This window comes from Populus euphratica, unplaced genomic scaffold (assembly GCF_000495115.2).
Source record: "Populus euphratica unplaced genomic scaffold, PopEup_1.0 scaffold237.1, whole genome shotgun sequence".
Classification (NCBI taxonomy): Eukaryota; Viridiplantae; Streptophyta; class Magnoliopsida; order Malpighiales; family Salicaceae; genus Populus; species Populus euphratica.
In genome coordinates this window covers 371,673-385,367 of record NW_011500086.1, presented here as the reverse complement: position 1 = coordinate 385,367, position 13,695 = coordinate 371,673, and the positions used below count along the sequence as shown (strand labels likewise).

General features: G+C 34.4%; 2 protein-coding genes and 1 non-coding gene across 5 annotated transcripts; all 3 read right to left on the bottom strand.

Annotated features, from left to right (window-relative positions):
* Window positions 1–45: 45 nt before the first annotated feature.
* On the bottom strand, window positions 46–3,478 carry LOC105108990 (outer envelope pore protein 37, chloroplastic-like). The gene is made up of 6 exons (XM_011003539.1): window positions 3,002–3,478; window positions 2,819–2,908; window positions 2,406–2,576; window positions 2,025–2,119; window positions 1,399–1,519; window positions 46–322 (listed from the first exon to the last, which is right to left on the bottom strand). The coding sequence occupies exons 1-6, from the start codon at window positions 3,392–3,394 to the stop codon at window positions 191–193; spliced, it is 1,002 nt and encodes a 333-aa protein (XP_011001841.1). The 5' UTR covers window positions 3,395–3,478; the 3' UTR covers window positions 46–190.
* Window positions 3,479–4,635: 1,157 nt separating this feature from the next.
* On the bottom strand, window positions 4,636–4,709 carry TRNAI-AAU (transfer RNA isoleucine (anticodon AAU)). Its single transcript has one exon. It is a non-coding gene; the product is annotated as a tRNA-Ile (tRNA).
* A 619-nt stretch (window positions 4,710–5,328) lies between these two features.
* Window positions 5,329–11,717, bottom strand: LOC105108987 (la-related protein 6B-like). Of its 3 annotated transcripts, XR_839150.1 has the most exons (11): window positions 11,049–11,717; window positions 10,343–10,424; window positions 9,681–9,775; window positions 9,501–9,572; window positions 9,227–9,306; window positions 9,020–9,116; window positions 7,519–7,566; window positions 7,358–7,426; window positions 6,472–6,606; window positions 6,073–6,193; window positions 5,836–5,927 (listed from the first exon to the last, which is right to left on the bottom strand). XR_839150.1 is itself a non-coding variant. In XM_011003537.1 (10 exons), exons 1-10 carry the CDS (start codon window positions 11,571–11,573, stop codon window positions 5,679–5,681), a joined length of 1,452 nt encoding a protein of 483 aa, XP_011001839.1. In that variant the 5' UTR covers window positions 11,574–11,717; the 3' UTR covers window positions 5,329–5,678. The 3 variants fall into 3 exon arrangements, 2 of the variants coding, with proteins under 2 accessions (XP_011001839.1, XP_011001840.1); XM_011003537.1 differs by lacking the exon at window positions 6,073–6,193 and having other exon boundaries at window positions 5,329–5,927; XM_011003538.1 differs by lacking the exon at window positions 6,073–6,193 and having other exon boundaries at window positions 5,896–5,961.
* Window positions 11,718–13,695: the final 1,978 nt, after the last annotated feature.

Genomic DNA, 13,695 nt, shown 5'->3' with positions numbered 1-13,695 from the left:
AGGAAGTCAGCAGGAGCTTCCTTTCACTTGATAGCCACTCTTAGCTTTCACACAGACAGATTTTTTTTGCAAAGAGATTTTTGGTACTGGCGTTATTATGTAGCAATATTACAAATAGGGATGGCCCAAAACTACTCGAGTGGAACCCACATTTAACAGAAACAAGGAGTTCCGTCATCAGGTGATCCTACTATATGTCCCATCTCTTTTTAACACGGAACATTAGTGCAGAATTTCTGATGTCATCTCGTGGCACTTGCAGCATAAACTGGATTTTCATCTTCATCGGGGTGGTCTTTGCGGTGCTAGCTTCATCTCCAACCTACAACATGGAGATTGTGCATAACGAGGTCATATATTAACACCTCTTGAATTCCATATAACAAATAAGAAACATGACTGCTTAACAGATGCTAAGTTGCAAAGAAGGTTATGATCCTCGTCTTCAATTTATCCTTCCTTCTTCCAAGTATTACAGCATCTTAATCGCTAAAAGGTTTTTAGCTCTCGAGATGCCCTCTTAGGATTCTTCACCATGGTTCAGCTCCAATCTAGAAAAATTTCTAGTTATGGGAAAAAAAAAAAGGCAAGCAATTGTGCTAGATAGAGCTTACAAAGACATCATTCAGTAGCCCTATAGACTGTACTAAAAAAATCAAGTGTTTAAAACACCATGTCCACGGAATGATCTAATTCATCCTATGTAGCAAATGAACTGATTGAGAATGGAGAACAAAAGGATCATCAAAAAGCTCGAATCTGAGCAATTTAGGGTTGTATCAGAACTAAAACACCTTCAAACTGCACTTTATCATACAGAAGTTAGCATGTGGCATTTACATTATACAGAGGCAAATGTCATAGTTCTGCGAGTAAAATTCCTACATCCTTGTTAAAGAAACACATTCTTAAGAGTCGCCATCGATAGATCATTTATAACAAAGCACTTTCCTTAATCTACAAGGAGAGGATTATACAGAGTATGGTGAACATGCATGTAAATGTATGTTAGTTGTTCAATTTCATACACAGATGTGATTATTTTGTCCGTATTTTTGGGTGCTAAGGAGCCAATACTATATACACATTAGGAAAATGGGACTGAATCTTCAAAAATGCTCTGTCAAAACAACAAATACACTACCCTCTCCGCTTTAGCACATATAGAGATGTCACAGACATGGAGTGGTTCTGTAACTTCAAATCCCATAACAAGGGTAAAAGTGGGCTCCATCAGTACATTTATGCTAGCAAAAATGGTGTCACTTGCCAAATAGGTTGAGATAAGATTACAATAAAAGACAATGAAAACAAAGATAACATCATCAATAAAATTAGAAGTTCACTTGTCAGGGAAAAAGCAAAAGGTTAAAAAGTTTAATATATAGGAATACTTACCCAAAGTGATGCCCAGCCAAGACTAGCATCTGAATCATAACCAGCTTTAAATTTGAAATCTTTCCCATAGGTGTGCTTGTACACAGTACTCCAGTTGTTAGAATCAAAATTGTACCAGTAGCTGCATCGCACATTAATACATTACAACTCCCTTGAGAAACCAAAATAACATTAATGAAGGTGCACAAAAGAAAATGATAATACTAAAATCTGATGAAGAACTTCCACACTCAGTTCAACAACCTAAAAAAACAGTAAATCAAGCTCCACAGCATGTCTGCAGCTTGGGACATTTTACTACAGTTTATTTTTCTTTTGTCCACAATTTGGGAATGATTGGCATATATCCCTCTAAAGAGGATATCATAAACAAAAAATTAATAAGGATGACAGCATTCATGCATTCATCTTTGGGAGTGATAAAAATCTGGGGCATGCATCTTCCAAGTTAACATGTGTCAAAAGCAAACATATACACATACGAATTAGAATTAAATTTCCATTCCCAAACATAACCGAGAAAATCAAAAGGTAAGTACCATGAGACTAGAAAAAGTGTAATTCAGAGTACAAAGTGAGTGAGGATCCTCCCCAGGATCCGGATAAAAATTGCATAAAAACAGTACCTCAACTTATTGGAAGGAGTGAACCGACGTTTGAATGCAAACGATAAAGCACTTGAAGGCAGTGAAATGCTTGGGATAAAGGAAACTGTCTCATCCTGCAATCAATTCAAAACTTTTAACAGCAGAACCTATATAAAGGGCACTATAAAGATACCAAAACAACACATTAAGCATGTCACCAATTGAGAAAAAGCAAGGAATGCGATCACCTGGGCCCAAGATTTTTCTCATTTACATAATCCATAATCCATCCAAAAAAATTATATTCATCTGTCCAAGTATAGGTGGCAGGGACCACAAAAGAGAGGATGACGAACAATAAATAGAACAGTGCAAGCAAAACTAATCATAATGAAATATTAAGCCAGGAGAAAACCTTACCTTGTAGCAATATCTTAGTTTCAAATCTTCATCGTTAAATTGAGCAGTGAAGATTCCATTCGTTAACTGACTTTTGACAATTCCACTAACAGACAATGTTCTCCTCGCTTCCTCCTCCTCTTTCTCCCCCAATGAAACTTCACCATGAGGGAATTTCAATGTCGCCCTCGGCTGCAACAACAGGAAGATCATATATATGAACAAAAGGACGAATAAATATATAAAAAAAGAGATTTTTCCCCTCCTAAACCCCATTCAAGATCCCAATTCAAGCCAAAATTCCATATTCAGTCACCAAACATGTATGAAATCAACACAAACAACCCTTCAGCCCCCCTAAAAGTTCCCAACTTTGAAAATGTTACACTGTTCAACAATAACATGAATAAAAAATGGAACTGCTTAGGACTTACCACACCAACAGTTGGAAAAGGAGATGAGATTTCAAGTGCATAACCAGGATCGCCCAAGTCAGCAACCATTGCCACCTCTCCTTGTTGTGCCTAACAACAACAACAACAACAAAAACCCATGTCAAAAAAATGCAAAGGAAGAAACCCACATAAAAGAAAGAAAATTTAAGTAAAAGATTGAACCTTGACATCATGGGCAGCCTTAAAATGGAACTTAGGACCAAGATCAAAAGAAGTCTTGACAAGGGCATTCTGTTCTTCAAGGTCATAATGAATGGAGAGTAATTTGGAAGTGAAAGCAAACTGGGGTTGAGAGGGTTCACCCTTGTTGTTGTTTTGAAAAGAAAGTTTGAGCTTGGCAAAGCTATCAAGGAGCTTACAGGAAACTTTGTGGAAGAACAATGAAGTGTCACTGTCAAACTCAGAGGTCACTCTAAGTTTTGGCCTTTTTGAAAGTAGGGAAATTGGAGATGCTGGTGATTGTGGTGCATCTGTATGTGGGATTGGCGGGACCATGTGGTTAGGATTTGGCGGAAGGGATGGAGGAGGAGGAGGAGGAGGAGGAGATTCAGCCATGGTGGTGGTGAATGATATTTGATTCTCTTCCAAAATTTGTTTTGTTTGGAGATAGAGTGGTGGCGCAATGAGTGTAGGAAATTTTGGATTTTTAAGGCGGAAATTTGGATGAGGGAATAGCTACAAAACTCGCCCGATAGTGACCCGGCCGGCTTAGTGCTTGAATTGTAAGTTTAAAACGGGTCAACTTAAATACGAGTTAATTTAAAATGAAATTATTTTAAGATTTTTTAAAAAAAAATTGATACATGCTTTGAAAAAAATAAATTCAAAAAATTCAAATCAGGTTTCATTAGCATATTTGATTAGATATTAAATTTAATCAAGTAATTTCTTTATCTAATTCAATATAAAATAATGTATTTTTAACCTAATTTTACTTAAAAAATACATTAAAAACACCATAAAAACATATAAAATTCACCTAATAACCTCAAAACTCCTCTTCTAAATCATTTCAAAAACAAAAATTAATCAAACCAAAATAAATCAAAATCGAACTTGATTTGTCTTTTCCATTATGCTTAAATGAAAAAACTACCTTAAATAACTTTTTCTAAAAAAAAAAATTCATTTATACAAAAATTATACTTTTTAGTTGTTGGATAGTATCCAATCGACAATTTTATTATCTTCCAATGAGTTTTTCTATGTTATCTCAAATTTATGGACTAAAAAATGAATAAAATAAACTTTTATACTATAATAAAAATTCTAAAAATTTTGAGATTGATCACATTTTTTTTTATAATTTACATTGTGTTCCTCTTACTTTAGATTTTATTTTTCTATTATAATTTAAAATTTTATCTTATGAAATTAGATAATAAAAGAACAAAATGAAAATGAAAAAAAAAATCTAAGCTTGAAATTGGGGAGGGGGGGATGTTTTACTTATCATATGAAAATCCAGTTCATATAAGGGGGGCTGGGGGGGGGGGCGATGGTTTACTTATCATATGAAAAATCCAGTTCATATAAATAGTGAGTGAATTACCATTAAAAAATTAAAATTATTTTAGTTGTGTAGTTAATAATGCAAAATTCTTAAAATTATAACACTTTCCAAAGCAACATTAACAAACTCCAAGAAGAATGTAAAATAAAATTAGTCCCCCAAAACGAACTCTGATATTGGAAGAATTAAACTTGCGAGAGCCGAAGTATATATTTATAAAACTGTAAGGACTAAAATGTAGTTTTGGATTAGCCAAAAAGGGTATTGGGTAATGAAAAACAAATGGCCCATGCAGGTTTCGAACCTGCGACCTTCGCGTTATTAGCACGAAGCTCTAACCAACTGAGCTAATAGGCCTTGATGACAGCAACCTTTTAAATATTTTAATAGTTCTAAAACTTGATTAGAACCTGGAACTCTTGGGCTTGCAGCTGCAGGTTACCTCGAGCAAATGACTCTCTCTCTCTCTTTTCGTGAAACAAATGTAATGGCTTGGGAGTTTAGATTGACCCAGAAGAGTGGTTTTTTGTTAGTTTGATGTTCTTAAACTGGATATTGGCTGATCAATGATCATGCCCCCTTTTGGTCTCGTGTTGTTCATCATAAGCTCATCTTGCTGTCTTCCAAGTGTGGGCATTTCCTCTTGATGTGAATAAAATGATTGGGCATTGTCCCGGCTAATATCGTCTACATGGTTTGAAAAGCTGCATATCATGGAGGATGTATATGAAATTACGATAGCAATGATCATTTAAAATATTTTTTACTTTAAAATATAATTTTTTAAAAAAAAATTATTTTTAATACCAACATATCAACAATCTAAAACTATTCAAAAAATTATTTTAAATAAAAAATTAAAATTTAAAAAAAAAACATTATACACCGTGTTCCCAGGACACCTGTAGACAAACAATGGCCAAGTCACTAAGCTGGTTTGCCGGCAACTTGCTACTAATTATAGAGAAGAGATGGGTGAAGAAGAAGCACTCAATGAACAATTTTATTCGATACTTCAAGTCACATTTATCTATAAGAATTAGTGAATCCCCCACTAGGATTTTGTTGTTCTCGTTTCTACATCATGCGAAACTAGAGTTTTACGGAAGAAAAAAATTGTTTATAGAGCATTCATGACCAAATGCAAGATACCAGCATAAAAGTAGCAGATCCATATCAGCCAAAACTACAGCAGATGGACAGCACTTTCTAAAACCCCTGCCATCGACAACATATATATATATATAAGACGTACTTCCCCACCCCAACATAAACTTACATGCACATCTATTATAACCAAAACCGAACACTGTAGAGATACCAAAGTCATGCGATATTCACAGCAACTAGTTTCCCTCGACCCATTGCAAATCCTCTCGTGCCATCTGGCATTCGGGGCCCAGGTGGTTGCTTAGCCATTGCCGGATGCTCACCAAGAACTGGATTTGAAGGGGGAGTTCCCACATGGTTACTGTGGTGGTTATTGTGATGGTATTGACCTCGCCCACGGCCCTTGCCCCGCCCCCGGTTCCGCTTTCGCTGTGCACCTTCCTTGTCATTGGCATGATCCTCTCCCTTCCCAAGTAAACGGATCTCAGTCAATCAAGAGCTAAAACAGCATTTATGTGAGACAATAAATATAACAAGGACGCATTTAAAATGTCAAAATTAAAGCAATTGTATTCCAGAATTCATCTTTTTTTAGAGAAAAAAAATATACTCTATCTAGGATGCTGGCAGTTGTGTCGGACAATGAATGTATCACCCATGATACAAGCATTTCTCTGTCATATCAAAGACCAGTAGCCTTTCCAGTCAAAGCAGCCTTCTCCCCTCTGTCCCTTCATGGGATGAGACAAGGAAAACCAATTCAATTCACCTGATTCTTTTCTAGATCATAAATTCGGTTTCTATTATTAATCAATCTTCCTGCTTCATTTGCTTAACAGATAGTAAAACAGAAAACGCCAGCAAATAAGTCCAGATTCTTAATTGTCCAATACCACAAAGTTTATGCCAAGTCAGTCCCAGCTGGCCATGTGAAAAATGATATTACTGTAGAAAATTATTTCCAAAATTTTGCTTTTTTCAAATTCAATGGAATTTTGCTAACACTCACATAATGCTCGTGTGAATGGACATCATGCTGCTGGGCTTGATCTTCTGTCAGCTTTTCATTCGGCATTTGCTCAAAAGCAGAAACCTCATCATCCTCAGAATTCCCTTGACCATCATGCCCCTTCTTTCCTTGTGCCTGGGTGGATTTCGATTAATGATGGAACAAACAAACACAAATCAGGGGACGAACCTAGCTCCAAAAACATAATAAACTTCCAAATTCATTAATTGAAATTGATAGAACAGTATTAAGATCCAAAAATGCATGTTGTGACTCATGAAACTGTCATCCTACAGTGGGAGGCACTGGTTGACGGTCAATATGACTTCCTGAGGAACTATAAGTGCAGGGTATTTGAACTGCCAATACCATTAAATGGAGACTCAAGGGTTTTAACACCCACCAAGATTACATATAATATATTTAATAAAAGACACTCAATCCTATCATCTCTACTTTCCCTTTTAGACTATTTTAGAATATTTTCCAATTCCAGTAATTATTCTCCCACTTCTAATCTTTTTAATACAAATTATAAACCTTTCATCAGACTATCAAACAAACAGGAACAGTTTAAACCTTAAACAGTCTGATTGACTTTGATGGTTCAGTACCAAATTTGAATAGGAGAGCATTCAGAAGCATGAAATACAGCAAGTAGGAACTATTTCATTAGCACTTGGTTCCTAACTGAGTTGGCATCATCAGATAGGAAGATCTGCTAATCAACATCACAGGGCACCTTTAAGTTACAGCATAAGCTATTGCATTAATCAGTTGGAATATTTTGGTAATAAAGCTGGTATCTCTAGCATCATTATTTACAAATGACAGCAGGAAAAAAAAAGGAATGAAAGAAAGAAAGAAGGAAAATATTGGCACATACCCCACGCTTGAGCATTAACCGAACCTTAAGACCGCTCCTCCAGTTTCCCTCATCATTTAACTCAGCAACCTACAAAATAGTATGTGCACTTAATTAGTCCAATGAGCAATTTATGTTAGGAAAGCAGACCCGAGCAAATCATGGAAAAGCAAAATACTTACTGCTTTCTCAGCAATCTCGACAGTCTCATATTCCACAAAGGCATGCAACTGCAGCAAATGATACAAGGAGTTTAGATGTTATGCTTTTCCATGTTCATATGACAAACAATCAAGAAAAAAAATTAAAAGAACCAGCTATTAGATAAATAGAAATGATGAATGGAAAATGAAAAAGAAAGCATTAATAGCCAAAGCAAAACATATGTATCTTCCTTTTGGGTGGGTTGGTGCACATCTCTCAAGAATAGTACAACCTTGAAGGTCAATTCTTAATAATTATACCAGCCCTAATTTTGTACTGGCATCAATAGATAAGCAAAAATGCAAGATTCATCAAGAAATACCTTCCTCTAGGTCTTTTTTTCAGGTTATTTTAATTTTTATCTATAATTCAAAAATCATGTTACATTTCACATCTTTTTTAATGTAAACTTCCTTCTGCCCTTTTTAGTTCGCCATTTTGCAAATCCGCTGATTATATAAGAGCCTCTTGCTATTGTGAACTTCCTTCAACAACCTTCTTCCAAACTCTTGTATAATTCTAATATATATAAGACTGAACAATCAAATGGTCCCAAGTTCAAATCTCACCATCCTCATTCTCTCTTCTCATTAACATTAATTAATAACACAAGCTAATGTAAGCTTGTGCAATTTTCAAACCAAAATGCATTAACTTGAGGGTTGTTAAATAATATAAATCATATCTTAGAACTTCACCTGGGTTAAGATGATTCTTTGCATAGATCCTTGATTTTCACATTGTAGTAGAGCCACAACTTTGAAATGTTGTTAATGCTTGCAAATTTGCTCTTTAAGGTCTTGGATTTCTTCTTGTCTTGAGCAACACTTGTTCTTCATCTTGTCTTGAAATTTTCTTGAAAATCTCATTATGGTTTGAAAATTTCTTCTTGAAATTTTACTTGGTTTGAATTTTTGTATTGAAAATTACCTTGGTTTGAAAACTTGGTCTTGAAACTTTCTTGGTTTGAAAATTTTGTCTCAAAAATTTCTTTATTCTTGTCTTGAAGTTAATGACATCAATTTTTTGTTGGCAAATCTTTGCTAATTGAATTACCAGCATCAATTTGAGGGATGTTAATGGAAAATTAATGGCAGAAAGCTGGCAGAAAGTCAACATGTGAATGGCAGAAATTCACATGTTTGTCCTCCATTTTCAATTAGATTCTTGGCAGAAATTCTGCATGAAAAGTAGAAAGTTTGTCCTCCATTTTCAATTATGAATAGTGAGGTTTAGAGAGAGCAGGAGGCAGAGCAAACACAGAAGACATGTCGTACAAAGAAAGCTGCCTTAGAGATAAAAGGAGCTTCCATAATTTCACCATTAACATGCTGATTTTCTGCCAGATTTCTGCCATTAACACACCTCACCAAGAGAAAGAAATGCATGATGATGTTGATAAAAAAAGATTAAAAGTATGCCAAACATAATTGATGCCTTTGCATGAATGCATATGCATGAATATCTGCATGAATGTACCTTGTTACTGAAATGCATCCCATCAGCTTTTCCAGATCTAGATGCTGAAGAAGCTCCACCAGAAGGTTGAGGTGGACAGGTGCGAATAGTCTTCACACTGGAAAAAGGAATGGTCAACAATATGAAATGTCTAATACTATATCTGGCATGGTTTACATAAAAGCTAAACCATCCAATGAAAAATCATTCTGAACAGAAATATCTTGCCTCCCAACAGCAGAAAAGATCTTCATGAGGTTTTGGTGGCAATGATCCTCCGGTAAATTTTCAGCAACAACTATACGAGACTAGAAATCAAGAAAGTGTTAGAAACAAAACCAGAATTTGTTTCTTTCTCTAAACTACCAATGCACATGAAGCAAAGGAAAAAATAAAAAATTTCACGCCTTCTGCCATAGACAGAAAGAAGTAACTTTACATAATTTCCAACACTAAATATGCAAGACAAAAAAAAAAAGGTAGTGGGCAAAAGAAAACATACTTGCAACTCCTCAACATCTGACTCAGTTAAGGGATGCTGGCGTCTTACTTTCTTTCCATCTTCACTAACTACCTGTATGATGTAACGTCCAAAAATAAAAAATTACACTGCGGTCAACAACAACGATTGAAAGAAGTTGCGCAAACAAGTAGGATTATGGGTGATCAAAAGCAATCTTACAAGCTTTGTTGAGTTCCGCAGAATGGTAGCAAGCTGAGAATTATTGTTTACGACAGCTTTAACCTTCTTAAAGGAAGCAACAACAGATATTGGCACTGTATTAAAGCAAACAAGGGCTTAGAATGGGTATAATATATTTCACATAAATAATAATATTTCACATAGCTTATTGTGAAATAATGGTTGGGTAAACAATCTTTGCACAATCACATGACTCTAAAGGTGATAACTTCTTAATTTTTTTTTTTATCATGAGATTTCTTTAGAAAACTACTGAATTGGAAATTTATTGGCAAACTGCAAGGATATAGTTCACATGAAACCTCAAGAAAAGTGACATTTTGTTATTTCTTGATTCAAAGTTCAATAAATAGCTAATTTATAGCTTATCGAGGGAAATTTTCTACAGGAGCATGCACTGCCTAAATCATTATCAAGAGATCAAAATGCAAAGAAAGTAGCTGGTTATCAGGGGATTGTTTATCCAATTGTTATCCTAGCTACATTTTCAAAAGAGTATGTCCTCTCCTAATCATTATCGAGAGATCAAAAAGAAAAAGAAAGTAGCACCACGCTGAACTTTAAAAAAAAAAAAATCAGTGAGAAGAAGATAGTGATAAAATACCAAATAGAACAAACTGACAGAAGTTGAAAAACCTTACCATATCCTTCAGGATCCTTGGTGATAAACCTCATAAGATGGTCAGTAGTGGCCAAGTTCAAATCACTGAAATAATACTCCACCTGCAAGCAGTTAAGAGCAAATGCCAAAAAACAAGGCAGTTGATTTCATAATCCAACATGGAACCAAAGGTATCTTAAATCATGTTTCACTTCAATTCACCCTATTGTCATTCTACTACCTCTCTCATTATTCCCTAGTACTAAATTTAACAAGCTATCCACACCAATGCATCTATTAGTCACTATCAAACAAAACCAATTCATCAACAATCCCAACCGAATTATTCAATGCCTTTTTATGTGCTTTTTGATAGTTTTGATGCCTTTTCCAGAATCCAGATCAAAAGCAATTTCAAATGCAGTCCGACGGCATTCTCAAGCCGGGGACTCCACTATATCAGAAATGCAGGTTTGCGACAATCCTGTTCTTCCATTCCTCTAGTGTATCGCAATCACCACTATAGGCACTGTATTCAAAGACTTCTACCAAATCCATTATCATTAGCAGTACATCTTAAGTTCCCCATTATTTCTAATAACCATCAAGATTAACTTGAATTTCCTTTAACGCATGCTCTAAGCTCACTCAACTTAATTACATCGCCGATAATTTGTCACTATTCACTAATCTACTAAACCCTAAATTCGATGAAAGAAAAACAAATAGATACAAATTCAACTAACCTGATTCAACAGCTTATTCATAGCTTCATCACTCTTAGCCGCATGATCCGAAGAAGCTGCTGCATCCTTATTCACAACCACTTCAACCTCTTCCTCAAACTGCTGCGGCACCCTTTTAGAATTATGCAGCTGATTATGCTTTCGAACCGGAACATACTGCTGTTGATGCTGATTGTGATGATTATGGTGGTGGTGGTGGTTGTTGTGGTGGTGGTGGTTCGGAACGGGGATGACGTGAGGCAAGGGAACAGGGCCATGAATCGGAACGTGAAACGGAGACGGAGGGAACATATGCATCATGCCCGCGGGGGGAGGAGGAGGGGGAGGGATCACTGACAATCGCGGAGGAGGTTGAGGTTGGGGGCGCGTGGGGACAAAGGCGGGAGCTTGTGCGTTGAGTTTACTAAAGGAAACATTACGAGAAAGCGAAGGATCAGACGAAGAAGGAGATTGATCTAGGGTTTCAGGTACAGATTCTACAACTGCCACTAACTCTTCTTCTTCTTCTTGATTTTGTTGTGCCATTAAAAGTTCGATTTTTTGATACTGTTTTAGGGTTTTTTTCCTTCAGTTTTTTATTTTTAGGGATTCGATGTATCTAGGGTTTTTAATTTAATTTTCTGGGGGGAGGGGTCCTGGAGAGAGGGAAGACAGTGGAGAGGATTTCTCGGTTTCAGTGCTTCATCGTCTTCCTTATTTATAGTTCCGAGGAACTCACTTTCGTCGAGAAAACTTCAATTTAGTCCCTAATTTATGAATGTTTTATCAATTTAGTCTTACTCCTTTTGATTTTATCAATGTTGCCATAAACGTGTTTGCCGACATCAAACAAAGACACCCTTCCAAGTCCCATCTATTTTTCATCAATAACAAGTAGAAGCTCAGTGCTTCATCATCTTTTGTATTTATACCATCTCAAACTCCTGTTTTTTTTAAGGAAAAACTTTAATTTAGTTCCTAATTTATTATTTTTTTTTATCAATTTGGTCTTGTTCTTTCGATTTTATTAATGTTACTATAAAAGTGGTTGATGAAATCAAATAAGAACATCCTTCCGATTTGAATCTAGTTTTCATTCGTAACAATTAGAAATTGTTGTATAATTGTTGTACATTTTACACGTGATTGTTAAGTTTTTTATCCAAATATCAAATTAAACTTTAATTTATTCCTAACATTAAATAGATGATAGACTTTATTTCTATCCAAACTATAATTAAATGTGTAATTCAAACATATTATATTTTGATGTTAAAATTATATTAGAGATCTTGACTAGATAATAGCTATGGACAATATATTCAGATGAGAAGAACATAAATAAACTAGTTTTTATTTGATCATCTAATAATAAAAATACATAAACAATCATATATAATTTTATTAAAAAATACATTTAATTCCTTACAAACTATTGGATAAAAACAAACGGAAGGTCTTTGCATTGAAAAGGGTTGGTGATTGATTGGTGCTTATTTGACATCTTGAATTGAAACATCAAGGAGTGTTCATAAATTGGATGGAATCTCTTAACTTTGATTTGTAAAAGGTGAAATCTTCAAAAATAAATATATTGAGACTCAAAATGATAACAAGGCAATACATCAAGGACTAAACTTAGGTTTTCCCAAAAGTTATCCAACATATATGGACCCCATTGTCTTTTCAATCTTCATCTGTAGGTTTATCCTTGTGTAGGCTTATTCATCATTATTATATATAAAGTTCAAACTAATCATGTATTTTAGTGTGGATTATAATCAAGGTAAAGGTTAAATGAAGATTTTGCCCTTCAGTAATTGAACACAAATTTAAGGTTAAAATAATTTTTTTACACTTTATTATACAGTGCAATTACACCCATGCTTTTATAAAAAAACAACACAATTTATAATTGAGGAGGTTTTTTTGTGATTTTTCATATTTTTTATATAATATAATTGCATTTAGTTCATGGGGTCAAAGTTTTTTTTATATAAGATCAAGGGATATTTTGAACTTTTTTAACCTAATTTTTTTTGTAATTATTGTTTGAGTCAATATATTATTGTTTTTTGATAAAAGAAAAAAAAATGATTGAAGCGTGTTGCGAAACAGCCACTTCTTTTAAGCTACACATGTGATGCCTCCAGGTGACAATCGATCCCTTTCTAGAATAGTTTTTGAAACATTGCACCACCCTCTACATGGCGGCCTAACACGTTTCAGATTTTATGGCATGATAGAGCACTAACTAGAATTTTTTTATCCTCTTTTTTTTCTTTTTTTTTCATTACAAAAGGTATGTTGACTTTTCAAAATTGCAGAATGATTATCAATTTTTTAATTGTATGAAATTTGATTTATTTATTTTTCAATTTTATCTTTAAGCATTTGATTTGCTTATATTTTTTTATTAAATTTGATCTTCATTCTTTTAATTTTTATTTATTTTTTTAATATTTTTTTGACACAATTTTCTCCTAACTAATCACTTGATTTTTTCTTCAGCTAAAAAGTAAAAATAAAATTATTTTGATAAAAATTAATGGAGAAAAAAAATCTTTCTTTTGATTGGTTTTTATTTGTTTTGAATTTTCCTTTTTATATTTTTTTCAAGCTTCATCCTTTCCATTTGATATATATATAGTACACATTCTCTTGATAG

Coding starts and splice junctions, on each gene's coding strand:
- LOC105108990 (XM_011003539.1), bottom strand. CDS start 3,394: ATGGCTGAATCTCCTCCTCCTCCTCCTCCTCCTCCATCCCTTCCGCCA. Junction 2,909..3,001: donor AGGCTGCCCATGATGTCAAG/GTTCAATCTTTT, acceptor TGTTGTTGTTAG/GCACAACAAGGAGAGGTGGC. Junction 323..1,398: donor TTGGCTGGGCATCACTTTGG/GTAAGTATTCCT, acceptor TCCATGTTGTAG/GTTGGAGATGAAGCTAGCAC.
- LOC105108987 (XM_011003537.1), bottom strand. CDS start 11,573: ATGGCACAACAAAATCAAGAAGAAGAAGAAGAGTTAGTGGCAGTTGTA. Junction 10,425..11,048: donor TGAATAAGCTGTTGAATCAG/GTTAGTTGAATT, acceptor AACTGCTTGCAG/GTGGAGTATTATTTCAGTGA. Junction 9,776..10,342: donor CAAGGATCCTGAAGGATATG/GTAAGGTTTTTC, acceptor GCTTTAATACAG/TGCCAATATCTGTTGTTGCT.